Source organism: Aethalodelphis obliquidens, unplaced genomic scaffold, assembly GCF_003676395.1.
Source record: "Aethalodelphis obliquidens isolate GAN/ISIS:26980383/991018 unplaced genomic scaffold, ASM367639v1 scaffold7, whole genome shotgun sequence".
NCBI lineage: Eukaryota > Metazoa > Chordata > Mammalia > Artiodactyla > Delphinidae > Aethalodelphis > Aethalodelphis obliquidens.
The window spans coordinates 43,553,323-43,580,795 of NW_020837951.1; the positions used below are offsets into that span (position 1 = coordinate 43,553,323).

Consider the following 27,473-nt stretch of genomic DNA (forward strand, 5'->3'; position numbering starts at 1 on the left):
CCTCCCTCCCACCCTCCCTATGCCACCCCTCCAGGTGGTCACAAAGCACTGAGCTGATCTCCCTGTGCTATGCGGCTGCTTCCCACTAGCTATCTACCTTACGTTTGGTAGTGTATATATGTCCATGCCATTCTCTCACTTCGTCCCAGCTTACCCTTCCCCCTCCCCGTAGCCTCAAGTCCATTGTCTAGTAGGTCTGTGTCTTTATTCCCATCTTGCCCCTAGGTTCTTCGTGACCTTTTTTTGTTTGTTTACTTTTTGTTTTAGATTCCATATATATGTGTTAGCGTACGGTATTTGTTTTTCTCTTTCTGACTTCACTCTGTATGACAGACTCTAGGTCCATCCAACTCACTACAAATAACTCAATTTCGTTTCTTTTTATGATTGAGTAATATTCCATTGTATACATGTGCCACATCTTCTTTATCCATTCATCTGTTGGTGGACACTTAGGTTGCTTCCATGTCCTGGCTATTGTAAATAGAGCTGCAATGAACATTTTGGTACATGACTCTTTTTGAATGATGGTTTTCTCAGGGTATATGCCCAGTAGTGGGATTGCTGGGTCATATGGTAGTTCTATTTTTAGTTTTTTAAGGAACCTCCATACTGTTCTCCATAGTGGCTGTATCAATTTACATTCCCACCAACAGTGCAAGAGGGTTCCCTTTTCTCCACACCCTCTCCAGCATTTATTGTTTGTAGAATTTTTGATGATGGCCATTCTGACCAGTGTGGCACTTAATTTAAATGGTTTTTTTTTTTCTTTCAGTAACTTAAAATTTTTCAAATTTGTGTATATTTTCCCCCAAGAGTAGGGACTATTGCTGTTTTAGTAAGTATGCAAATATTAATCAGTTTTCATCACCCATTTCTGAGCCAAGATAAAGGCACATTAATCTCTATTTTATCGATATGGTAAGGAAGTAAAGAGATCTTATGCAATTTGATTAAAATCAGTCATTAAGTCAATGCTGATGTAGGTATGGGCCCCAAATCTTAGGTTATAGTCAAGTGTCAAGTGTCAAAATGATTCTATTTGCTTATCATCTCAATTAATGAAGAAATGTAATTTAGAACACTTAGATTTATCTTAGTTGAAATTTCCATTTAAGATATTGGTTACAAAGACAAAGAATTTGGCATCAAATCCTCTTAGAATAAAATGATATTATGTAAAATGCTATCCGTTTGTTTTCAGCCTGATAAAAGGCCCATAGACACAGTCTGACTAGAAAAAACGTATCTAAATCCATGTGTGTCCTGAGCCATGCGTCTCTGCTTTGAATTTGGGCAACCTCAAATTCAATTCAACAAACGTTTACACATTTATTGTGCTTTTATTATACCCTAGACATGCTGCTAGTTCTTGTGGGAGCAGTGTATATGTCACAGAGTTTGTTCTGAAGTAGTTTACTCTCTAGGCAGAAAGATGTGTACACACCAAATATTACACAAATCAGCAGTAAAAAGTATTATCACTGGCCTACAAACCAGGGGAAACAAGCAAAAAGAGTTAATTCTATTGGAAAGATGAACAAAAGCTTCAGAGATAAGATGATAATTGATTTCAGCTAAGACAATACAAAAATAAATAAGGTTCAACATATAGAGAGTTAATAAATTAAGAGAAATTTTCCAATTTCAAATTAGAAATTAGCAGAATGTTCTATGTCACCCTCTCCTGCAATCCTACTACACCGTATACATCTCTCTAGTCTGGCAGCTTGACTTGTAAAAGATTTGGTTCCAGGTGTGTCACTTATGGCAGCCAGAGAGGGCCTCACAGCAGAATCACAGTCATATCACCTTTGAATTCCCACTGTCCAGGCCAGCACTCTGCACATAGTAGACAACTGAAGTCTCTTAAAGGAGGGAATGAAGTATTTTAATAACACTTTGTAAACTGAATCAAACTTTCTAATTTATCTCTTTTTTTGAAAACTGATTCTTTTGGATTTTGAGTCCCCACATTGCTGGGGTCTGCTATGGAATTCATCATCCAGGAGAGACATCTCAGTCTCATCTTTAGCTGAATCAGCTAAGAGAAGGGTGGGTACAATACAGATCATGGTTGTTACTGTTCCCACCCCCGTGCCAAGATTCTCACTGATCCACACACATTCATCCACCTCTTTAAACCTGAGAGCCAAAATCATACGTTTGAGATTTTACAGACAGACAGACACATACACACACACACACACACACACCCCTCCATGATGCATAAAGATGTTAGCATGGACACATAACACACGACAGCAAAGGTATAAAAAGAGACCACAAAATTTAGCAGGGAAAATGGGCAAATATGGTCCAAAATGGACAAAAAAGTGAAATCAAGGTAGTCAAAAACATTTATCATTGCTCCCTGTAAGAAAGACTACGTCCCATCTCTTCACAAGAAACACTGGGATTTACTCACCTTTTAGATTTTAATACTTTTATTACTTAGTTTAGATCTATTTTTGTTTCCCAGAAAATTAGTATTTTATCCTTAAATCTCTGACTCTAAGTGCTACCCCCTTCTTAAGTGGGAGTTATTATTATATTTTATTTTCCAATAATATATGCTCCATTGTATAGTGGAAGGTAATGGGGGAATGGTATTCCAGTTCCTCAAAACTCTGTTTTGTAGTTACATATATTATAGATAATACGTCTTTCCATTGAAGGCAGACAGATGGTGATGGTCATCAGATAAATTATAACTCATGTATAATATTTAAGAATTAAGGGAATCTATTAGGTAAGGCCAATGAAAAGTCTACTTAATCCTGGCACAGTCTAACCCCCTGCAACTTCATGAGTGCTTTATGAAGCATGGGCTTCACTGGCAACTTGTTAGAAATGCAAATTCTTAGGCCCCACTCTAGACCCCTGAATCAGAATCTGCATTTTAACAAATCCCCCTAGTGATGTGTGTGCACATTGAAGTTTTAGAAGCATGAGTCAACCAGTCACAGGGTTTCATGGAAACTCTATGAAGAGAGATTATCCCATCCATCTTTAATTTAGGTTGGGTTTCCTTTCAAAGATCCGTAAGACCAAGTGCCAATTATGTCAATATCTTGCCTAAATTTGCATTAAGATACACTCTTGGAGTTTGGTGGCCTTTACGTCCCGATTTTTCACTTTACGTCCAATCCAATGGTGCTGTGTGATACACCCTGTTCCGCAGGAGAACCAGGCATGCATGGGGAGAAAGGAGAAGGCAATAATTTGAACTAGAGAATTATACGGAAGACTGGCAAGTGCTTTTCATTGTATGATGGGGATTTTAAACTCTACTGACTCCATGTTGCTTTCCTCTCAAAAGATTGTCTTGGGCTCCAAGCAGTAGAATCATTTTTGCAAAGGAAAATTCCCAAACTTCTGAAAAGCTTTTGTGTTTCATATACGGAGTGAGTTCGAGTAATTATGTATTTCTTTGCTTGAGTTTATTTCTCTCCCACCGTTACTCATTTCAAAATTGTCACCTTGAGAGGCTAAGCAGAGGCCGAGTCCCAGGCACCCTGAACTGTGGTTGCTGTAGGTATCACCTGCCAACTAGCTAACAACCAGAGGAAAAGATACCTGTCCTTTCCTAAACTTGAGTTTCGCGAAGACTAGTGACCTATCCATTGCCTCAAAAGGGAGCATCTCTCACTGTGACCCTGTTTACGTGGAAGTGAGCCTACTTAATGGATACTGATGGTGACGGTGATGATGACAACAATGACAAGAGTCCCTGTTGAAGGAATGACAGGATGTGTGAAGAAGGACACAGTTATTTCAACTCTAAGGAAAAAGGGAGATGACGTACCTAAACTGCATCCCAGACACCCTTCTTCACAAGGCATGCATTCTTCGTAGTCTGGGTCTTGGACTTCACCTATACAATAAGAGGAGTAAAAAGCACAATTTCATTTTCACTGAATGGAGACCCATTAGTTGCTATAAAAATATGTTGGCGTGTAGCTTATTTTCAAGCAAATCATAGAGCAATTATGAAACCCACAACCATGACTGAGGATATATGTGTCACCCACATTTTCACATTTTATCTCCTTCTATTAATTTAATAGATTAGATTAGTTTGATTGGGCACAAATAGCACAAAGTTGGACTGTATGCCATGCAACTAGTTTTGAAATCAAGTTGGTAGGTTTTATTTATTAAAGAAGTAAGTTCAGTTTCTGGGAACATAGTTGGGTATATAAGTGATGAAGCAGTCTTACCTTGTCCACACTCTAACTTCCGGCAGGTGCGGTTGGAGGGCACCAGGAAGTAGCCACGCCCACATCGTGTGCAGACGTGTGAGCTGTGGCAAAGCTCACAGTTGTCCGGGCAAGGCCGGCAGGTGTGGCCCTCGTCAGGGTAGTGGCCTGTGGGGCAGTTCTCCCGGCACTCTCCCCAGTACAGGAACCGCTCCCGGCCGTGCTTATCTAAACAGATAGAAATGAGCAAAATTAAAAGAAGGAAAATGTACAAAATTAACCTTGAAGGTAATATAACTGAAGTCATTTTATTAAAAAGATACGACCAACTGCTTTTGCTCCCAGTAGACCAGAAAGATAAAAATGGTTGAAGAGAAAATGCAGTATCTTTGAACTTGTAGTTGAAAAGACTTCCTTGGGCTCCTTTTGGTGTCTGTAGGAGCTCACAGAGTTGGGGACTATAGAGATCCCATGAGAATAAACAAATTCTTGATGATAGATGCATTTCTATGGTAGTGCAATCTTTTAGAATGATTTTGAATTCTGTTATCAAAATCACACACTTGTGTTAACTGTATAGGGACTGACTTTTTGCACAGCTACCAATCCTGTATTGACAGTCTATTGAAGCACTCAACCAAACATGCCTCTTTGACTCCTTTATATGAATTCCTGGAAGTTCTGAGCGGCTGTCAACATTGGACTCTACAAGGAAAGAATCAGCAGTACTCCCAGTATGAGACTGTGGGAATCTGCTCCTGCAGAAGACCCAATGTTGCCCCTGGAGGGAATGGAAAATTCGAATCAATTCCAAGCTATCATAATCAATGCAAAAGGATTCTAATCGGTTCTAATCATACACTTAAACACGTAAGATTAATGCAGATGCACCTAGAGGCCTCCTACCTCCCACCCCCTGGAGTTTTTGCTTGTGCTAAGTGTGCCCAGGGCATCCATCTTCTCTGAATCAGGTCGCCCACATGCCCCTGGCTCTGAAAATATCTGCATTACCTAAAATAACTGGGTCTAGAATTCACTCATAATGTGATCTACCACAGAAAGACCCAGAACCATTGACCTTCAAGATGCAAGGCTGTTGGGAATTCCCTGGTAGTCCAGTGGTAAAGAGTCTGCCTTCCAATGCAGGGGACATGGGTTCGATCCCTGGTCAGGGAACTAAGATCCCACATGCCGCGGGGCAACTAAGCCCACGTGCCACAACTACTGAGCTTGCATGCCTCAACTAGAGAGCCTGCGTGCTGCAAACTACAGAGCCCATCCACCCTGAAACCCATGCGCCACAACTACAGAGCCCACACACCCTGGAGCCCTCATGCCACAACTAAAGAAGAGAAAACCTGCAGGCCACAACTAGAGAGAAGCCCGTGCACCACAACGAAGAGCCTGTGTGCCACAACTAAGACCCAATGCAGCCAAAAATAAATAAAATAAAAAAATAATAAATAAATGTTTTTTTTTTAAATTTCAAGGCTGCTGAATTTGTAAAGATAGCACTAACCCCATGTTACAAGTGCGAAATCTGAAAGTCAGTATAATATTGAATATTAGATTGAACCACATGAAATTGCTCACATTCGACAGTTTTTAACCTGTAAACTAGGCACTTTCAAAGGTTTTAACCTAATGTTCTTATGTGATTAAAGCCCTATTTCAAATACAATTTAAAAATCACACCCTTAGGGCTTCCCTGGTGGCGCAGTGGTTGAGGGTCCGCCTGCCGATGCAGGGGACACGGGTTCGTGCCCCGGTCTGGGAAGATCCCACATGCCGCGGAGCGACTGGGCCTGTGAGCCATGGCCGCTGAGCCTGCGTGTCCGCAGTCTGTGCTCCGCAACGGGAGAGGCCACAACAGTGACAGGCCCGTGTAGCGCAAAAAAAAAAAAAAAAAAAAAATCACACCCTTGGATTATGGACCCTGAAGCTCCCTTTTTTCTGATGGTGATTTCATGCCAGAAGTCTGCTGGTTCCCATGGGACAAAGAAAATAAAGAAAGTGTCCAAAGAGGTGGTAGAAAAAAGTGTTTGCAGCCTCCAAGTCAGACCTGGAAGAACATTATCCTCTAAGGGAAGGAGAGCGTTTGGGAGGATGTAATGTGCATTTGGCGATTCTACAGCTATAGATCAAGGTTGTGGAGCACAAAACCCCAATCTGGTGGGACCTCGAATCTCAGGAGACCACAAAAAGGTCAACTTTCCAAGTTTTGTTCTTCTCATTTCTACCATGACTCATTGAGAAAAGATTCTGCTTTACAAAGTGCCAACCTTCGCACATGTAGGTAGGAATATGTTAGGGAGAGCAGTGAAAAGCTAACCCTCTCCTCCATCCAGCTGTTGCTATACATTCCCTACACCTTCACATGATGTCAAATCAAGATCCAGAGGCTTAAGGGAAGCTTGGCATATGGTGAGTTCTAAATATATATTTGTTGAACGACTGAATGAATGAGTGAGTGAATTCGTATTTGTCAATATTCCTATTTTTCCAACATATCTAACTGGATCAACAATCTTTTTTAAAAAATTTATTTATTTAAATTTATTTATTTTTGGACTTCCCTGGTGGCGCAGTGGTTGAGAGTCCGCCTGCCGGTGCAGGGGACACAGGTTCATGACCCGGTCCAGGAGGATCCCACATGCCGCGGAGTGGCTGGGCCCGTGAGCCATGGCCGCTGAGCCTGAGCGTCTGGAGCCTGTGCTCCGCAACGGGAGAGGCCACAACAGTGAGAGGCCCGCATACCGCAAAAAAAAAAAAAGAAAAAATTATTTATTTTTGGCTGCGTTGGGTCTTTGCTGCTGCGTGCAGGCTTTCTCTAGTTGCGACGAGTGGGGGCTACTCTTCGTTGCGGTGCGCAGGCTTCTCATTGTGGTGGCTTCTCTTGTCGCAGAGCACGGGCTCTAGATGTGCGGGCTTCAGTAGTTGTGGCCTGCAGGCTTCAATAGTTGTGGCTCACGGGCTCTAGAGCACAGGCTCAGTAGTTGTGGCACATGGGCTTAGTTGCTCCATGGCATGTGGGATCTTCCCAGACCTGTGATCGAACCAGTATCCCCCGCATTGGCAGGCGGATTCTTAACCCCTGAGCCACCAGGGAAGTCCCTGGACCAACTATCTTAAAAATGAATGATGATGGGTTCAGATATTAGAGGAAATGTTCTCCAGTTCCATTTTATTATTTATTTATTTATTTGGTTGCACCAGGTCTTAGTTGCAACTTGCCGGCTCCTTAGTTGCGGCACGGTGCCTCCTTAGTTGTGGCATGCGAACTCTTAGTTGCAGATGCATGTGGGATCTAGTTCCCTGGGCAGGGCTCAAACCCAGGCCCCCTGCATTGGGAGTGTGGAGTCTTACCCACTGCACCACCAGGGACGTCCCTCCCATTCCATTTTTATTGTTCAGATATGGCTTTGCTATTTGGACCCCTCTGGGTATTATAATTTGGGTTTAAAGGACAGAGATGTAAAGGGTCTTGTTGTTTAACATACACAGACCGTGCAAAAGGAAGCCACTTAGGTGCCTTAACAATGGCCAGCTCTCCCACGTGATTGGTTCAGGATTATGCCGAGATTTGATATTTCTACTAGCTTGGTAGCATGGCAGCTCACTTAGCTTTGGATGACTATTTGGACACCTCAGTGATTCGAATATCATGCGTAAATTTTTGGCTACTTGCCCAGAGTCTCAGAACTTAAGTTCATGTAATGATGGGGGGGAGAGGCCGGTTCTTGTAGTAGAAGTGCTGATATTTTTGTTATGTGACAAAGCCGTTCATGAGGTAATAGGAGACAAGAGTTAAAAATCAAGGAACTCCAAAAGAGGTTCAGATTGGCTTTCATTTATACTGAGGAGTAATTAACTGCTTCCAGAGTATTTCTGGGCAACCGATTTTGTTAGAAGAGAAGGTGGACCAACGTGAAGGCATTGGATGTCTGCCGGAGGAAAGGAAGGTTGAGGGTTGCAAGGTAGGAAGGGAACAGGAATGCTGGAGAGGATGAAAGAAAGGCTGAGGGACTCTGAAAATAAACTTTATGAAGCTTACTCCAACATTTTGCTTACTGAAGCTGTTGTATGATTGTAGAAGTTAGCTTCGGGCTCAGTTTGGTAGAGGATAAACCTGGAAGAGAGTTTAGAGTGGATTTTCACTAATAGAGCTGCAGATCTGCCTTTCCAAAAGGATTCAGACCCAACATTAACAAAGTTACAATTAAGCAAGGGGTGAAATTTCTACAAAGAGATGGGACAGGCTTATGTGTGGAGGTGGGACTCCCTAGCCAGAGGAATTTCAGGCTTTGAATAAAGCTTATTGATATAGAACTGCATCCGTTCCATCATCTGTCTTCTGCAGCGCTGCCTCATGGATTAGCTGCACTAATGTGTGGACTTGGGAGAGTACAGTCTTAACAGGCAGAAAACCCTGCTAATCAGAACCCGCTCAACATTTCCCTCTTCAGGGAGCCTCCTGTTCTCGCTACCGCTGAAAGTAGTGACCTGTAGTAGGGTTGCTACCATTCATTCAGTCTCTATCTAATATCTTCCTGTTTTATAATACACGAGGACACACCCCTCTGTTAGATCGTAAAACTCCTTGAAAGTGATATCATGCTATTATTTACTGCATTTTCCGTGGTACCCATGTAGAGTAACTTATACGTGGGAGGGGCACAATACATTTTTAAAAATTATTGATGTATAGTTGATTTAAACGTTGTGTTTATCGCATGTGCTTGTGAGCTCGACAGCTCCCCAATCCTCAGACTTTTCTGATGAGATCAGTGGTGATATTAACAAATGTAACAAAAATAGCTGTGCTTTTTTTCTGCTATACAGAGAAATAACTCAGCTATACATATATATATGTATAGTTCATATTCTTTTCCATTATGGTTCATCACAGGGTATTGAATATGGTTCCCTGGGCTATGTAGTAGGACACTGTTGTTCATCCGTCCCATATAATAATTTGCGTCTGCTAATCCCAAACTCCCAGTCCTTCCCTCCCCTACCTCCTCTCCCCCTTGGCACCACAATACATTTTGTTAAGAGAACAGGTTAAAAGCAGACTTTGAAATAGAAAACACAGAAGAAATGTCAGGGCATTTTATGTGTGGATTGGTCCAAGTAGCCATAGGTTGCTTAGAACGTTTTAGGTACTTGTTTAGCGTTTAAGCTACTCCTTAGCTGTGTATATATATGAAGATTTAGTGTGTTTTAAATGTGAAAGGGAATTTAGATGCCATCTTGTCCATTCTCCTCCTTTTTACAAACATGGAGAGACTTAAAGAGGTGAAGTGATTGGGTTAGTGTCTTCTAGTTTATTAGTGACAAAGCCGAGACTAGAATCCAGGTTTTCTGATCGATATTGTTTCTACTGAACCATACATTCATCCATCTATTTACTGTGTGCCTTCTATATGCCAGATTCTGTGCCGTGCTTGAAATACGGCAGAAAACAGGTAGAAACCATTGACTGCTCTTACAGGGCACAGAGTCTGATGGACAAGGTAGATAGCAAGGGTGAGGAGGCCTGTGAATGGGAAGTGCTGGGCTCCCAGGGTGCTCACATGAAGGGGGCTTAGCCTAGACAAGAAGGTTAGGGCAGCCTTCCCTGAGGAAATGACATTGAAATGGAGGCCTAAAGGATGAATAGAAGGAGATCAGGTAGACAGTGGCTGCGGAACATCTCAAGGGAAGTCTGAACAGCTAGAGAGACTGAAATGCTCGCAGGAGCAAGCAGGTACAAACAGTAACAGTAGTAATAGTAGTGATAATAATAAGAATTGCTAATATTTATTGAGTACTTCCTATGCACCCCACCCCATTCTAAGTGCTTTATTATTTTATCTCATTTCATTTTCATAATAATCCTAGAAGAAGGCAGCCATGATCACCATCTTACAGATGAGAAAGGGAACAGAATAAGCAGGCTAGAGGTAAAATTTGACAGATATACTTTGTTTATATATGAAACACAAAGAAATCATTTTAATTTTTACAAAGAAATGTGTTATCTCTCATTTTTCTGCAAATGCACGATGCTCTTCATTTATTCTTCATTTTTCTTGGTTTTATTACAAGCAAGAACGAAGCTAAATAATTCTCTCCTATTAGAAAAACCGTGTAAATGTCATGATGGTAGTAACTGAGAGCCTCAAGATTAGTGAGACAGCTGGGAGGGGTGGGGACTGTGATGAATTGGAGAGCAGCCCCGATGGTCTCCAGTCAACCATTTGGGGGCCATATGGAGCAGTGTTGCCAGATCTTCCAAGTTTTCAAGAGAAACCAAAAACCCAGGTTTTTATTTGAAATTTTCCAATTTGGCTCAAATTTTAAAGTGTTCTGTAGGTCAAATAAGATATGAATTAGTCCCCCATGAAGTCAAAGTGGGGGGCAACATATATAGGGAGACTGGAGAGGAGTCAAGGGTCAAACTACAGAGGACTTGAGAGATCATGGAGTATAATTTAATGACAGCAGAAACTTTAGCATCGCTAAGGCTGGGACGGAAAAGGTCATATTTGTGTTTGGAAAAGATTACTCTGTTCCCACAGGGCTCTGACAACTTCTAAATGGCATAGCTCAGGGCTGAGGAGACCCTGACCCAACCTCTATTACGCTATTTCTCTTAAAGACCAAATATGTCTGCCTTAATTTCCTAGCTTTTCACTTTCACCTCAATGAGTCTTAGTTTTGTCTAGCTCATGTCTGTCATCGTGTTTGCATGCCCTTTCTTTCCTCTTTGGAAAGACATCTCTTAGTTTCTCTCTCATCTCCTCAGGGGCAGCGGGTCTGTGTCTCCAACAATTTGAACTTGTGTCCTGACAACAAGCAGAAACTTCAAGGTTGTACATACTCTTTAATGAACAGACAGCTGTCTAATCTCACCCCCTTGTCCCCAGAGATGAAGCTTTTTAGTCAAACCAAATAATGTCCAGTGGGCGAGCAGGTTTGCAGCAGGAAGAAGAAGCAAGCAACCAGACTCCCTCACCTACTCCACAGGAGGTGCAGTTGGAGGGCTCATCTCCTTGGCATTCTTGGCAGGTGGAGTGGCATGGATGGCATTGGTTCTTAAATTCAAATTTGCCCGAGGGACAGTTCAAAACGCAGCGACCATCATCAAAAATCCTAGAAGAAACCAGACTTTTAGAGTTTGTAAGGGTGACTTTATGGAATGGTGTTAAGTACTAGAACATGTGGTGTTTGTGTTTTGCTGCACATTCTTGGTTTCATTGTTCGAGAAACAAGGGTGATGCCTGGGACTGATCATCTTAGAACATGGGGAATATTGGTCATGTACTCATCCTTGGCCAGAGATTTGGACCCAACAGCAGGCATGCCAGGAACAGGCTGGGGATGTAATCTTGATTCTGGTTTCAAACAAATTAACCAGTACCCCGGGGATTAAACCCACACTGTAGGCTCCAGCCAAACCCGGCCAACACTCAGATGGAGGCCTTTGAACTTTGAAGACACTAGATGGGTTTTTGAATCCAGAGGCCTTGGAGTAAATATTCTTTCTTTAGTTATCAGCATGCCCACACTTTGCAATGGGAATGTCAAGTCCAAGGGCTCCCAAAGAAGCACCATCCTGTAGTTTAGGTGCTACTTATAAACTTGACCTACACATATGGCAAGTAATCCATGAATTCTGATTCCTTTTTTAAAATTAATTTTTTATTGGAGTATAGTTGATTTACAATGTTGTATTAGTTTCTGCTGTACAGCAAAGTGAGTCAGTTATACATACACACATATCCACTCTTTTTAAAATTCTTTTCCCATACAGGTGATTACAGAGTATTGAATAGAGTTCCCTGTGCTATTCAGTAGGTTCTTATTAGGTATCTATTCTATATATAGTTGAACTCTGTCATTTTTGCAAGTATTTCCTGATGTATAGGGTACCACAGTCTCTATTTTCTGACCATGTTTGCCATCACCTACAAGGGCACTGCAGATAAGTTAGCATGTGGGCTTCTAAAATCTTTGGTTTTATACACATACTATATATATATATATATACACCATAATGTGATGGTTAATGTTTTCAAAGTTTTGCTTCTTCTTTCCCTTGGAGGTAATCCCAAGAGCAAATGTGATGAAGTAAATTGTGTCCAAGAATTTTCCTCAGAAGAAAATCAACAATGTCTAAGTGCAAGAGTCAGATGGGTCATGTGAATGGATGAAGTGAGACAGGGAGCTCCACCCTCAGAGTTTCTGTGGGGAGAGAGCCGAGATTCTGTATTTTTCACAAGTTCCTAGATGATGTTCATGGTGCTGGTCTAGAGAGCATACTTGGAGAGCTTCTGAGTGGTAGTCTGGATTACTATGGAATTTGCTAAATGATTCCTACCTAAGTAATACAGGTGATGCCAAACTGGCATCTCAGAGAGCTCCCTTAGAGCAGTAGTTACTGTGTCAGTCGTGAGGGTGTGATGCCCCCAAGGGTGTGATGGTGGCATCCACTGAGGGCCTGCAAACAGAGCTAGGCTTTTTCTCTCTCTCTCTCCCCAGTCTGGATGTCACACAGAAGGCCAGGTGTAGGTCTTGAGCAACTCATTCCTGGGGTGGTATTTAACTTGTCTAAATCCCCCTGTTTCTATAGCTAGAATCAGCCCTAAATGGAGAATTGGCATTTCAATACCAGGTTTGGAGGAAATTGGGGTGGGGACAAGGCATCTTGAATACGTGTTGCTGCAGTTGCAGTCTTCCATCTGTCCCTGAAAGTCTGTGTCATTTGCATCTGTTTGGAAACAGAATGGGATTAAGGCCAAGCATACAAGAAGGACACCTCGTTCTTGGATCCTCAGCCCCTCAGGCTCTGGTCACCATACCCAGCGTCACTGGAGTCAACAATCCTTTTGGCCTGCTGCAGAGTGTGGAATCCCAGCCCTAACCAGACATGCACACACAGCTGGTTGTCCAAGTCAAAACAGATCTCCTGCACCATGACCCGTAAAGAGAAGACTGTGCTCCAGACTTTTAGCTGATGGCACTAATGCCAGCTGGGAATATCCTGGTCCCACCCTTGCTCTGGCTTTTTAGCTAGAAGATTTGTCAAGGAATAATTTGGTTGTGCCTAGTTAAAAAAACGGAAACAAAACAAAAACCTCCCTTTAAGAAAAAACTATGTAAGAGCTTTCTGAGGTTTTTAAACAAGTGAACTACTCTGTTCTCCACTGAAAACGTGAATGGGGCATGTTTATTTGTGAAGGTTCATTTTCTTGCTGAATTAAGTTGAAAAAGAGATGGAAAGTACATCTTGTTCTTTATAGGAAGAGATGACAGATGGGTTTGGGGCAATTATTTCTCCTGAGAGAGGTGATCTAATACTGTCAATGGTTGGAACCATTTAAAACCCTTCGCGAACTTGGGTGGGTACAGAGGTGAAGCAGATGGTGTAGTGCTGCCATGTTTATGTAGGGAAGGGGCTGTCTTTCTTACTTGAGAGCTTATTTTAAGAAAGTACCAAGCAAATAATTGTGCTTCAAACCACCTGCCTGTGTCTCTACCCTGAAGAAAGCACGGGTGACATACCCAGTTTTTGTAAGAACGTGATTCTTTATAAAGATCGAATGATAAGGACAACAGTCGTGCTTGAGTGAAGGCACTGAATTACATCATCTCTTGCAACCTCCCATCCCGCTCAAGAACAATTGCTAAGGAACTTGAAGAAAAGTCCCATTTCAAGTGACACAGATTTCTACCACCAACAACAAATCTCCCCTAGTGGGGGAGAAGAGATATGTTGTTCTGGGCCCCATGGGGCTAATGAAAATTTTCTTTAAAGCGAACTCAAGCCATCTCTGGGACCACCAATCATCCGGTTTGTGGATTTCTAGGACACTCAGGCAAGCTCATCTCTGCAGGGGAAGCCCTTCTCTTCCCAAGTCACGTACGCTCTTGGCCTTTTCATAAGCTGTGAACCATTCCAGGTCCAACAGGCTCATGGAAAGGAAGAAGGTGGCAAAACCAAGTGCTGAAGAGCTGGGCAGAGGTGAAGTTCTCAACATTGGAACTAAATTTTCCAGAAGCCCCAGGGTGTGTGTGTGTGTGTGTGTGTGTGTGTGTGTGTGTGTGAGAGAGAGAGAGAGAGAGAGAGAGAGAGAGAGAGAGATGTGAACTGGAACAGAAGAGTTGCAAGTCAGAGTTAGCTGGTCCTCTGCGCTGATCGTTGGTTTGGTCTAACTAAAGCCATCACAAGGGCATTTACTGTAATTTCTTGGCACGTTAACGTTGTAACAGAATGAAATCCCGCAAAGGAATTTTTTTCCCTGAATTCTTGAAACAGATCAAATAAAACATTTGAGGGTGGGTCAGAAAATTTTTACATGCTTTTAATTAGTTCATAGACTCCGCAGTTCCTTCAGGACTGGGTTGGGAAATTAGCTCATGCAGTGAGGACCACGGCATTACAGAGCTAGATGTGTTAAATAGCGGTGGCAAAGACGATACTTGCTTCCCCCAACTTTTTAATCATCTTGAAGGAGCTGATAAACCCAAAGGTTTATAGAAATGTAGAGGGAAAGCTAGAAGATGAAGAGAGAGCTTTTCAAGTTTCAACTTCCTTTAAAACAACTTCAGAGTTGAATTATTTTTTCAAATTTTATTATGGAAATTTTAAACATATATAAAATAAACAAGACATAACAGAACCCCCCCTATGTACTCATCACTCAGCTTCAATAATTGTCAACACATGGCCAATCTTATTTCATCTACATCCCCAGTGATTTACTTCCCTCTCATATTGTTTTGAAGAAAACCTCTAAGTTAAAGGTTAACATTCCTTTCCCAGATAAAAACTCCTTTAGGGATGACCTTAATTGTGCCAGGACTGGAGATACCCCAAAAGCTTAAGAATAGGAAGAAACTCAGAGTGACCAATAGTTTACTCTGTTTGCCTCATCTTACCCCTTACCCCCACCCCAGATCCATTTTCTGCCATTCTCTGACCTGCTATGCCTTGGAAGTGCCCACTAGAGACCGTGTCCCCAAGCTCACTTCCCTCACTTGTAAATGGTGTTCCCCATTGGCATCCAGGTGTTTCAGACAGGGAAACACCAGTAGGAGATGTGAGGGTGAGGGGAGAGAGAGACTGGGGTATTTATTCCACTGGAGCCACAACCTGGCTTCCTCCTCCCATGATTCTGGAGTGGCTATGTTCCCTCCAGCTCCAGTTTCTATCAGGCATCCCTTCTATGGCTACAGGGTTTGCTTCAGGCCTAGGGTGTTAAAGCTCCCCCAGTGTTCTGGTCCCTGAGTGCTTCACCAGCCCTTGACTTTGACCTCCTGAACCACCTATAAAAATCCATGGATTTGCACCTAACTCTGAGCTGGACATAAAGCAGGTGCTCAAGACCGTCTTGAGTAGACCTGATTCCACTCAAGGAAATACTTTGGAAAAACCTTAAGGAAAATACGTGGCTGCCCTTTGAGGACAAATAAGTCAACGACACCATCTTTCAAAATAATTTCTTTCTCCTCATCTTCTAACCCCTTTCTGGAAAATGCAGATAAGAAAAGTCAGCTAGTTCATTGCCGTGATGTGGTGCCCTTTCTTGGATGTATTTGCAAGTAACTGACATCAAGGAAGAGAAATGGGGAAAGAAATGGAGCGCTCAGGGGGATGAGAAGAAAATTGTTCCTGAGCAATAGGATTTCCAGGAGGACACCTGTTTTGAGATCTATACACATGCTTTTCTATCTTCAAAAGCTAAAGAACAGGTTGCTAAAGCCTATTCAAGTGGCGCAGGAGGAGTACCTCTGACCTTCTTGTACCAATGAGCTTCGATTCTTAAAAAAATGGCCACTGATGGTAGCTGAATTTTTTTCTCACTTCTGGTGAGCCTGGGACAATCATAACTTCCACAATGTACACTGGACGATGGTAGCTGCCTTATTAAACAAATGCTAAAAAGTTCCCTTGGTTCAAAGATGTCCAAACACGCAATGGCATTTGATTGTTGATGTGAGGAGTTAGACGAGAAAAAGGACCTATTTTCAAAATGTTGTCTGTATCTAATAGCATGCCTTGAAGCTGGCTTAAAGCAAACTCAAGAGGCATAGGTATCTTAAAGAGACACTTAGAAAATGTTATCACAGCATTAAGAATTCTTAATAAGACTGTTCTTTTGTGTTTCCTTCCTTTCCTCCTTCCCTCCTCTCACTCTCTCTCTTTCTCTTTCTCAGGGAGCTATTTGGAGAACCAAGCTCATGATATTAATTACACACTTCATCAAGTTCAATAACACATACATTTATTGAACTACGACTATGTGTTGATCACTGTAGGGGAGTAAGGAGACAAATACACTACAGTTCCTACTCAGGGTATTACAGTCCTGATAAAGAATTAGGTGAAATGACTGTTGTTCAAGGCAGAGGGAACGTCCATCCTAGAGACTCACCTGCCACTGGAGCAGCCTCATTATACTGGTCTTGGGAGAAACCTTGCTTCCTACGCATTTATCAGAGAAGATGAGGCCAACAAATATTAAGTGCTAGAATTAGAGGAGTGTTGATTAAAAATGCAATGGGCTCCCAACTCTCTTCATTATAAATTCTCAATGTATTAGCAAAGATGCTCATCCCATTCGGATACTTACTATTTCCTCATTCATTCAGTTATCAAACACTGATTGAGTGCCTACTGTTTTCTTAGCACTGTGATAGGTACTGGAGGTACAAAGATGAGTATTTCAAGGGGCTTACAGTCTAACAAGTAGAATTGTAAGTCAATGTCTGAAAATGTCACAGGTGCACTTATGGAAGTTTGTACAGAGCACAGGGGAACATAAAGAGGGTGAGGTTAATTCTATTGGAAAGAGGTAAAAAAAATGCTTTCATAGAACAGTTCACCCTTGAACTAACTCTACAAATAGGGGTAGATATTTTATTAGCAGATGGAGATGATGGTTGAGGGATGGGTGTGCAGAAAGGGATGAGATTCTAGGCATCAAAGCCACCACCACCTTCACTGATGAGAAAGCCCCGGTAGTGTCCAGGGAACCGATTCTCACAGTGGTTACGGGGCATCATAGGGGGAGGACACTACAGACTTCTGACCTTGGGCCAGACCACAGCAGGTTTCTGTGTCAGGGGAAGGAGTTTGATTCTTTTTCCTGTAGGCCCAAGGGGTGCTTCTAGGTGGTAAGCACCTCCTCTCTCCCTCCTGCATCTCATGAACTCCCAACCCCAGGAGATACAAGAAAGGTCGCTCACCTTGTGCTGGGGCAGCCAGTGCAGTCTTCCTGGGTTGGCCCCCGGCACTTGGCACACGAGGATTCACAGATCTGGCAGAGGCCGTGCTTGTCGACGTATTCTCCTGGGGAACAAAATCTAGTTGTTTATCACATTTCTGCATGGCAGTGCTGTCTGGGCTGTCAGTCTGAGAGCAGCCAGCTCCCTCTGTGGCTGCCCAAAAGCGATGGAGACAACGCAGAGAGAAGAGACCTTGAATGGCTTCAGTAGCCAGTCTGCTCTTCTCCCAAGGGCCCCGGAAGTTGGAACCTCAAAAAGTCATGAGGCATGACATAATTTTGGATCTAGTCAGCATGTGTTACAGATTTTATAAGTAGGGAGAGGCTGGGGTGGGGGGCCGGGCGCCCCATAAGACCCCTTTACTGAGCTCCTACTGATGTTCCTGTTAAAACCTGAGGGCTCCTGGCCCATGACGAGCCCAGTTATAATCTTGGTTGAAGTCAAGCCACGGGCAGGACCCACCCAGATCTTGTCCCACCGCTCTGGGGGGGATTGTGGTTACTAGTCAAAAATGGGAATTGAATCTTGGCTGACATTGGACAGATGTGAGCTGCATCTCACCCTGAAAGAGTAACGATAAAGAGATAGCCAGAGAATTCTTCATTGACTTAGAAAGTTTATCTCTCCCAAGGAAAGATCAAGATGAGGCCTTTCCACATGAACTTTCCATGAAGCAAGTTGAGCCTCATGAACTTGTGGACATTTAAAAAATTTCTCCCACGGCAAAGGTGGTGGAGAGAGGCCAACCTCATTGCAGGTGATAACCTCATAATGGGTGTCTATTCATCGAATTCAACTCTCTATTGACACTACACTCATCCTCTTCTGACATTGTCTTAAAAAAACAAAAGTCAAAAAGTGTCTTCAGTCTGATTCAAAGAGCCACTTTGTGTGATTTGGAAACTGATCGTGCCCAGAAAATATAGGTTCAGATTTCAGTAGAGTCACAACCTTCACTTGCCTCCCACATCAGCCCCAACTTTCACAACCCCTAAGCCTGTCTGAACATTGTTCATCTGAGATCCAGCCAGAAGAGTGTGGGAGCAAGAGGCACCCTCGGTTTGATCGCGGGGTGTTACGCAGACTCCAAGGTTCACTGCCTGACTTATTGTAGTTACCTTGCAAAAAGCCCTGGAAGCTTGGACCTGACTGGTGAGGAGGGTAGGGAAGTCTCCCCCTCTGCCTTTTTCCATAGCTTTACTGCACTAGCAGAGTTGGGTAAGGTAAACCTTACCTACATAAGTCTTCCACTTGCTAGCACTAAACCACAAAAGTGAAAATGAAGAGGCAACCAGAATTTGCCCTTAATGGCAGAAAAAGCCTTTCACAGAGAGTTATTCTATTGATTTCGTTAACTAATGGGGAAAAGTACATACTCAGAGCAATGCAAGCATCTAACAGTGGCAACACGCTGCACATCTTGGACTCTGTTCTTCTGTGCCTTCTAATAGTTGCCAAGGTACAGTGTGGACCAGAAATCTGATACATAACCTTCAGAATGGGACTGTGGTTCTTAGCCCAGGAGTGACTCCCAGAAGTCCTAGCCCCTAAAGAGTGAGGAACAAGAGGGGGCAAAGAATGTAAATATGCAGGTTGTTCACTGTGCAAGGTGCCTTCTCAGATGGTCAAGTGGAGGTGGAAATCCCCCCCGCTCCATGTTCATCCCACCAAGCTGGACAGCCTCTGCCTCTGTAAGGGGCGCCTTCTACTAATCTCGCAAAGGTGTTAGAATGGACTAGGTGTACTCTTGGTAATCAGCAGTCCTGAGGCAGAAAAAACCTGGGGCTTCTGTCTAGTAGGAGTGGTGACATCAAGATGCGACTGTCTCACTCAACACAGGCATTATAGTTCTGCAGCCTTCTTTTTTTATTTTTTCAGACTCCCCCATTCCCCTCTTAATTGTTGCCCTTGCTGAAATCTCTTCCACTTTTGTTGTGCAAGGCACAACCAACGGAGCAGTCATCAGTCCAGGCATCAGCCAGATAAAGAGCAGAGGATCCAGGGTGGACCAACTAGGAAGAAGTAGATCATGCCTACATGGCTGATGAAAGCAATTTGTGTTCACAGAGTTAGATGACAGCTATGTGTCTTTCACAAGATGTGTGCTGCGTGGAACAGGAATGGGGGAGGGTTACAGAGGCTCCTAAACCCAAAGAAAGTGTATTCTAGAGAAATGTAGGATCATAGCACAGCTCACTCACTCATTCATTCACTCATTCATTCCATGATATTTTCTGAACATCTATGTGCCAGGTACTAGGTGAGATTTAGAGATATAGAAATTAAATAGTCCCTGTTCTTGGCTTCTCAAAGATTTTTGAGTAGAACGATTTTTAAGAGATATAATGCAAATGCTGGCCACATGTCTTTGACCTCTTGGACAGTCTAGGTTAAAGTCTGAAACAAAGAACAAGGGCATATGCTGGACTCTGCTAGACCTAGAGGCAAAGACCATTCCTTTGCCTTGGCGTCCATGCCTATAGGAACTGAGACAGTGGTTTGGGTCTCCCAACTCCTGACAGCTGTCCACCTTAATCTTCATGATATATTAGAGTCAATGCTAGGGTAGGATTTTAGACTAAATATACCTTGGTCTGCTAAATCAACTGCTATTTAGCTGGCTCTGCAAGTTATCCCACACCTACACCCAAAGTCTCCTTTGTAATTACAGATGATGCATGGCTAGGTCAAGCAAGGGTTATTCAGTTACTACTGTGAACATTTTAAACTCTCCTCTGTATCTGATTTGCTCCTCATTGGCTTCCGTAAGCCAGTAGGTGGCACTGACAGCTTGGCCTTGCACTTCCTTGATCTGCTCAACTATTATGGCTTCTGTTGGTGCTGACAAAGTGCCACCTTAGATATAATCATCACTTGGAATTGCCCCATCTCTGAGATTTCAAGTACCCACTCCAGACACAACCTTCTTATGCCCCATTATGAGTCTAGCTTACCCAGGTGGTGCCCTAGGCTGCTTGGTCATCCCTTCATTCATCCTTTTAGTTCCCTCTTGCATTCCTCATTTGGGCTGGTCCAACCTTCCCAAGACTCAGTCCCACCATTCTTTCCCCATTCTTTCTCAGAATATGACCTCACTACCTAATTTTCTGATAAGATACTGTTTCCCCAGCATCCTTTTTTTCAATGTCAAAATTCCTATCTTCTTGAATGTTCACCAGTCGTCTGTCTCTGAGGAAGTTAGTCTTTTTTCTTGGCCATTCTCTCCATCTAATGCTCTTAATCTTTCCTCAGGATATTTCTCCACCAGTCTGTCTTTAGTCCTTTCTTCACATCTCCCACCATCCTCGGATCTATAAAAGTTCTCCCCAACCTAAAACCTTTGGAAGCATTTTTCTTCCCTGATAAGTGACTCTTAAAACATGTCTTTTCCTCCTACCATTTGGAAACAAAATGGAGAAAATCTCATAACCTAGAAGCTTATGTAAGAGAATCAGCATAAGACAGCTAAACTGTGCATCTCTCTCCAGTCTGCATGCCTCTTAACTTGAGAGCCAACTCTGGCTTTAGAACAGATGAGAATAGAGAAACCTGTCCCGTTTTTCATATTTATGTAGACGTCCAATGAGTTACATAAACAACTGCCCCCAGCCCTTGCAGGCACAAGAGTTCCACTGCACATTTGAAAGCAAAGAAACCAGATTCCAAGGACGTAGTCAAGTTGCTGTTTTTTTGGTTGTTGGAGCAGTAAATTCTTGTCATCTGTTTTCATTGCACAATGAAGCTGAATGTTTATGACAGGCGTGATATACAAAATTCTTAGGAAAAATCACTTTAGCACAGACTCCGGGGTCAATATTTTTGTTCTCCACCTCAGCCTCCAAGCTCTCCCTCTGGTGTCTTCATCCATTATTATCATGTCCAAATTATCTTTCTCCTGTCATCAAAATTTTTTCATCCCCCTTTTAGTTTCTTTCTCATCTCATAATAGTTCAAAGGACACTGAGGCAGTAGGGTCTCATGGGGAGGAATGATGTCTCAGCAGTAGAAGACACATCTTAAAAATTAATACTTGTAAATTTAAAAGTTTACAAGCACAAGTAAGTGCCTTAGCCCGCCTGTTCCACTTCTTGATGACATTGCAGAATGTGTTTGTGTTAACAAGTCTAAGTTATAAATAAACTTTATGAATTCACCCAGAATAGGTAAACATTGATTACATCCTCCGCAGCTACCAAACATGGTTGAGACTCACATAGCAATATTTTTTAGGCTTACATGGCTAGAAGAGCTTCATGTCTCCGGCTAAAATGCTTTGCTTTCTTTGGTAGCTTGTAATATTTCTTTTACTGATTAGAGTCAGTAACATTTAAGCAAATAAATATATAAGCCCAGTAAACTAATAAACACATAAGTAGATTATGATGTGAGTTTAAAACAGCTTTTTAGCAAGGGTGATTAGTAAGAGAAAATAAGAGGGACATTGGATGAGAAATCAGCCATTTGGTCTTTGATCTGGTTATTTCAGTGAGCAACCTTGTGTTACTGAATTATTTGTAGACCTCTTATCACTCAGATGCCAGGTCTCATAGAATGTGACTTTCCTGAATGTTTCCACAACCAGAAGTGCTAATCAAATAATACTGTCTCTTTGCAAGAATGCCAACAACTAGTTTCCAACTTAAGATACCACTGTGTGCAGACAGTTTTCATGAAAAGAAAGCCATATATTTATTAGTTTCCACCAGCTACAATAAATGCACAGTAACACTTTCAACCAGTTATATACTAATGAGATAATTCAGTTTTTAAGGCCTCATGAAGTGTGAAGTTTTATAGCAAAGTTCAGAATATGAGGCCATCAACTGAGCCTGCAATATCTTCACTTAAAAGTCTACACAATTATTTAGCCTTAAAAAGGAAGGAAATTCTGACACATGCCACAACAATGAGGAAACTTGAAGACATGTGCTAAGTGAAATAACCCAGTCACAAAATGACAAATATTGCATGATTCCATTTAGACGCCATACCTAGAGTAGTCAACTTCAAAGGGACAGAATGTAAAATGGAGGTTGCCAGGAGCTGGGGGAAGCGGAGAAGTGGGGAGTTATTGCTTAATGGGTGCAGAGTTTCAGCTGGGGAAGATGAAAAAGTTCTGGTGATGGATAGTGATAAGGGTTGCACTACAATGTGAATGTAATTAATGCTGTAAAACTGTACACTAATAATGGTTAAAATAGTAAATTTTATGTTACACACAATACATTTTGCCACACACACACACACACACACACACACACACACACACACACACACACACACACACACACACACACACACACACACGTCTACACGATGAGTTTATTCCCTAGAAGGGCAATACTTGATTTTAACTAAAAACCTCAGGATTCTCTGCCTTTGGGGATGGGTCCAAAGAGCACCAACCGTCTTGGGGAGCCAGTTTGTTAAACTGAGTCTTGGGAGACCTCCTGTGCTAGTGGAGATAAATGAGTAAGTGGATAAAGCTTGTGAAAATGGAGACATCTGGCAGATGGAACACTGTTTTTCCTTTCCATTAGAAGTTACAAAGGCAGAGTGAACGTCACGCAGCTCAAAGCAGAGTTCTGTTTCCACAGCCTGGAGGTGTCTGGGGCTACTGCTTCTCTATCTCGTCCTCTTAGTGATTTCCGCTTTTCCTCCCCCACAGGCTTTTCTGATTGACGAGACTTATCCTTCCTGATCCCATTGCTTTTTCATTCTCAGGTGCTAGTATTCTTCTGTGTGGTTTGTGCAGATGCTATGAAATGCTACTCTGGCACCCCCGTAGGCTGGCACTCCTGCAAAAAGATGGATCGTAAAATGTGGATCCAACACACTCGCAAATGGTTAGTTTCCCTCAGCCTGCATGCTGTCCGAAGAGCAAGGAATTAAGAGTTGATCCTTTTAGTTTTTCCCTGCAGTTTGGGCCCTGACCACAGTCAGGCTGCTAAAAAAAATGTATGCAAAGTGAAGTCTTGGCCAACACACCTGAGTAGAGTAGTGATGTAGCAATCACACGAGCTCCCATTCACCGACACTTATCGTATTACAAATACTGTATGTATCTGTAATAGGTAATGTTTAAGCCAGACAACAGCCCCTTTTGTGAATGAGAAACCAAGGCTCAGAGAGATGAACAATTTTGCATAAATTCACTCAACTAGGTGAGTGACACAGTTGGGTTGTAACTCAGGTTCGTCCGAGTCTGAGCCATGCTCTTTCTGCAATATTTCCCTGGTATCAATTCATTTCCCCTTTTGGAGTTCCAAGTAGCTTTGCTATTTATAAAAAGAAAGAACTGAGTACATGCCTCCTCCAAACCACTTGCTGAGGTAAGGGTATCAAAAAGGAATTCACTGTGTAAACAAATGAACTTTGAGCTGGCCTACCGCTCTAAGCAGATTTACTCAATGATTGAATATACCTTCCAAATTTATTTTCTCATAAAATGGCCACCATTTATTAAAAGGCAATTCTGCTTATCGAATTGATATTTTACAAGCAGCTTATTTTGTCCGCTAGGCTAGAAGCTTTTAAGAGGAATCCCCCAATTTTTTTTTGAATGAATAAAATAATTGGTTGGAACTCTGCAAAGGGATTTTCTATACCTCTTAACTGCTGTCCACAACCAAAATAAACTGTCTCCTCAGAAATAGCTTACAACCAGAATTATAGTAGCTTCTCTCTGGTCCCTCAATTTGTATGAAAATCTAGTATAGATGGATTGTTTCCTGTACCTCTTCTGCTCAATTAAGAGAATTTTGCACTGTCTTTATGTTAGTGAAAAGTCACTCTTTTCCTAGTTAGGGATGCTAAAATTAAAAAGGCACTGAACAGTTGGTTCCAAGATCAGACACAAGAGAAGACAAGAGGCATGAGTGTGATTATTATCTGCATTTAAACAAAATAAATTTACAAAGCCTATTGTTGAATGTGTGGGTGAGGGAAGCCATGAGCACTTTCCCGTAAGCAGTGTACAGTGGGTAGGAATCCATTTCTTGCCCACTGGAGGTGTGCAAAGTGTCTTGACGGTCTCTCTAATTAGTGGGCTGTCTGCTCTCCCTGTAAGTGAGCCTAGACTCACTACAGGTTCTTTTGGACACTCCATCCCTCTCCTCCTCAGAGGTAAGATTTTATCCCCCAGTGTTCCCACCATTTGTGCCTGCAGAGGCACTACTCATGGGAGAAACTGCACAGAATGTGATGTGTTCATGGTGAGGGGATATGTGGGGTTCAATACCCAGTGCTGGAAGTAAGTGATCATAATTTGAGAAAATAACGTGTTTACCTTTTGGAAAACATGGCTCATTACCTGAGGCAGGTCATGCTTGGGAGACACTTACTGAGAAAGTGACTTGAAAGAACAGGTTGTTGACTAGAGCTTCCCGTAAGCCAGTGAGTGAGCAGGGGAGCTATCAGGCCGTAAGGGCTGCGTCATTCCCCTTCACTTTGCGGGTGATGAAGATGGCAGGGGAAACTGTCAGCGGTGTGGCCCACTGAGCCTTCCTGACACTTTTGAACTATACAAGGGTCCTAGCTTGTGAATCGGTTAAAACCCAAAGTCCTTCCCAAGGAGCGTAATATGATCTAAATGTTTTCTGTGATGGTGGAAGTCCTGAACACAGGCACAAAGATGAGACTTGTTGTCCTGTACTTTCATTGCGACGGTTACCCAAATAGCCTCCCTAAATAACCGCTTTTAAAACTTGCTCTTTTTTTTTTTAATGTAAATTTGTGCAGCCACTGTGGAAAACGTCATGGAAGTTTCTCAAAAAACTAAAAATAGAGCTACCATATGACCCAGCAATTCCACTCCTAGGTACATATCCAAAAAAAAACCCAAACACTGATACAAATAGATATATGCACCCCAATATTCATAGCAGTGTTATTTACAATTGCCAAGATATGGAAGTAGCCTAAGTGTCTATCAACAGATCAATGGATGAAGAAGGTGTGAGGTATATATACATACACACACACACACACACACACACCCCCAATATATACAATGGAATACTACTCAGCATAAAAAAGAATGAAATTTTGCCATTTGCAGCAACATGGATGGACTTGGAGGGCGTTATGCTAAGTGAAATAAGTCGGACAAATAAGGACACGTACTGTATGATATCTCTTATATGTGGAATCTAAAAAAATATAACAAACTAGTGAATATAATAAAAAAGAAACAGACTCACAGATATAGAGAACAAACTAGTGGTTACCAGTGGTGGGAGGAGGGGCAATATAGGGGTAGGGGAGTGGGAGATACAAACTACTGGGTGTGAGATAGGCTCCAGGATGTATTGCACAACATGGGGAATATAGCCAATATTTTGTAGTAACTGTAAATGGAAAGTAACCTTCAAAAATTGTATACAAATTTTAAAAAATTAAAATGAAAAAATTAAGTTAACAAACGTAAAACAAAACAAAACAAAAACAACTCTTGCTCTTAAACCCTTCAAGGCACCACTGCTGTCCCTTCCCCAACTCCAGTGCCCATGGGAGGGAACATCCTCAAATTACTCTCCTTCTCTTGCTCTGCATCAATACATCCAAAGTGCTGTCTTTGTCTTTCCTCGCCCTTCCTTAGTCTTTCCTCAAGCCCTGCCTGCTGGTGCTAAGTTGCAGCCTAACTGCTAATTAAGAGAAAGAGAATCTCCTGGAAAGAGAAAGAAGTTGCCTTCCAAGGCCTAGGGCTGCACCTGCACCTGAGCAGGTAACTGGCAATTTAGTCTTTCATTGGGTCATCCTTAACGCTTCCCATCCTCGGGCAGGAGATGCTGCCTTCTAAGAGATGGTTTCGTTTGTCTAGGGACAAGTCTGAATGGAGCATGGCACCCAGAACAACTCAGTCCCTTAGTGACCGGGGAAGCATTTGATGAGTCAGGCTACCATATGTTTTTTGTGTGTGTGTGTTTGTTTTGAATTTTATTTTATTTATTTTTTATACAGCAGGTTCTTATTCGTTATCTGTTTTATACATATTAGTGTATATACGTCTAATCCCAATCTCCCAATTCATAGGGCTAGGCTGCCATATGTTTTGTTGAGAGTGACCAAACTGTGCTTTTGGAAAGACTCAAGTATGGAAATAAAGCAGGGAACCAAAGTTTGCTGTGTGCCTACAGTGGAGTGCCAGCGTGGTAGGAAGCATTGTTTTGGATAAATGCGCGAATTTTGGAGTCATCCCCACCTGGGTTTGATTTTGGCTTCCTCTTCCAGCTGCCTGACATTAATCAAGTCACATATTTCCCTGACATTCCTCTTCTGTGTACTGTGGATGATATTTTCTTTCTCACAGAATGTGGTGGGGATCAAGTGAGAAAACAGACCTGAAAGCACCTCTCACAGTGGATGACAGGACGGTAGTTGTAATTATCAGGTACTTTGAATATGTTACCTCATTAAACCTCAAATTAATAAGGTAGGGTAGGGGCTATCATCTTCATTTGACCAAATAAGGAAGTCAGGCGTCCAAATATTCTCTCTCTGAACATCACCCAAACCCTGGGCTCATTGGATCCCGAATTGTGCCTTTTCCACCCCCCGCCCCTCCCCCGAGGGGACTCGAAGAATGTACTGGCTGCACAGGTCGGTGGCAATGAGGCAACTGAAACTAATGACCCTGGAGATGGAGAACTATGACCTCTCAAAGCAGTTCAGCTGCGAGACGCAACCCACGCACGCAAGGTCATTTCCATACGTAATTAACAGCCCCCGGGAGCCAGCCTCCCAGTACCAGAGCAAAGGCAGCTTTCCCTGCGCGTAGCTGTGGAAAATTCCGGAGCTATGGCTGCTGAGGTAGAAGTTTGGGGAGGCACACAGGCTTCTCCCGAGAAGCACGGTTTCCCCCGCTCAGGTGCAGAGTATGGGATTCTGGGCCCCGCGGCGGCGTAGGCGCTACGCTTGGACGACCGGCTTCTCCTTTAGGTGAGTGGCCCGGAACGGACTTAGCTTCCTTCCTTGGCTGGTATCAGGATAAATTGC

General features: G+C 42.6%; 1 protein-coding gene across 1 annotated transcript in view; it reads right to left on the reverse strand.

Annotated features, from left to right (window-relative positions):
- PCSK5 (proprotein convertase subtilisin/kexin type 5) overlaps positions 1 to 27,473 on the reverse strand; it is a 447,761-nt gene that overhangs the window by 79,096 nt on the left and 341,192 nt on the right. Inside the window, exons 21-24 of the mRNA XM_027105664.1 lie at positions 17,439 to 17,541; positions 11,203 to 11,339; positions 4,224 to 4,430; positions 3,809 to 3,877 (exon numbers count right to left, since the gene is read on the reverse strand). Of these exons, the coding sequence (XP_026961465.1) occupies positions 3,809 to 3,877; positions 4,224 to 4,430; positions 11,203 to 11,339; positions 17,439 to 17,541 (516 nt within the window). The remainder of the gene's footprint in view (positions 1 to 3,808; positions 3,878 to 4,223; positions 4,431 to 11,202; positions 11,340 to 17,438; positions 17,542 to 27,473) is intronic.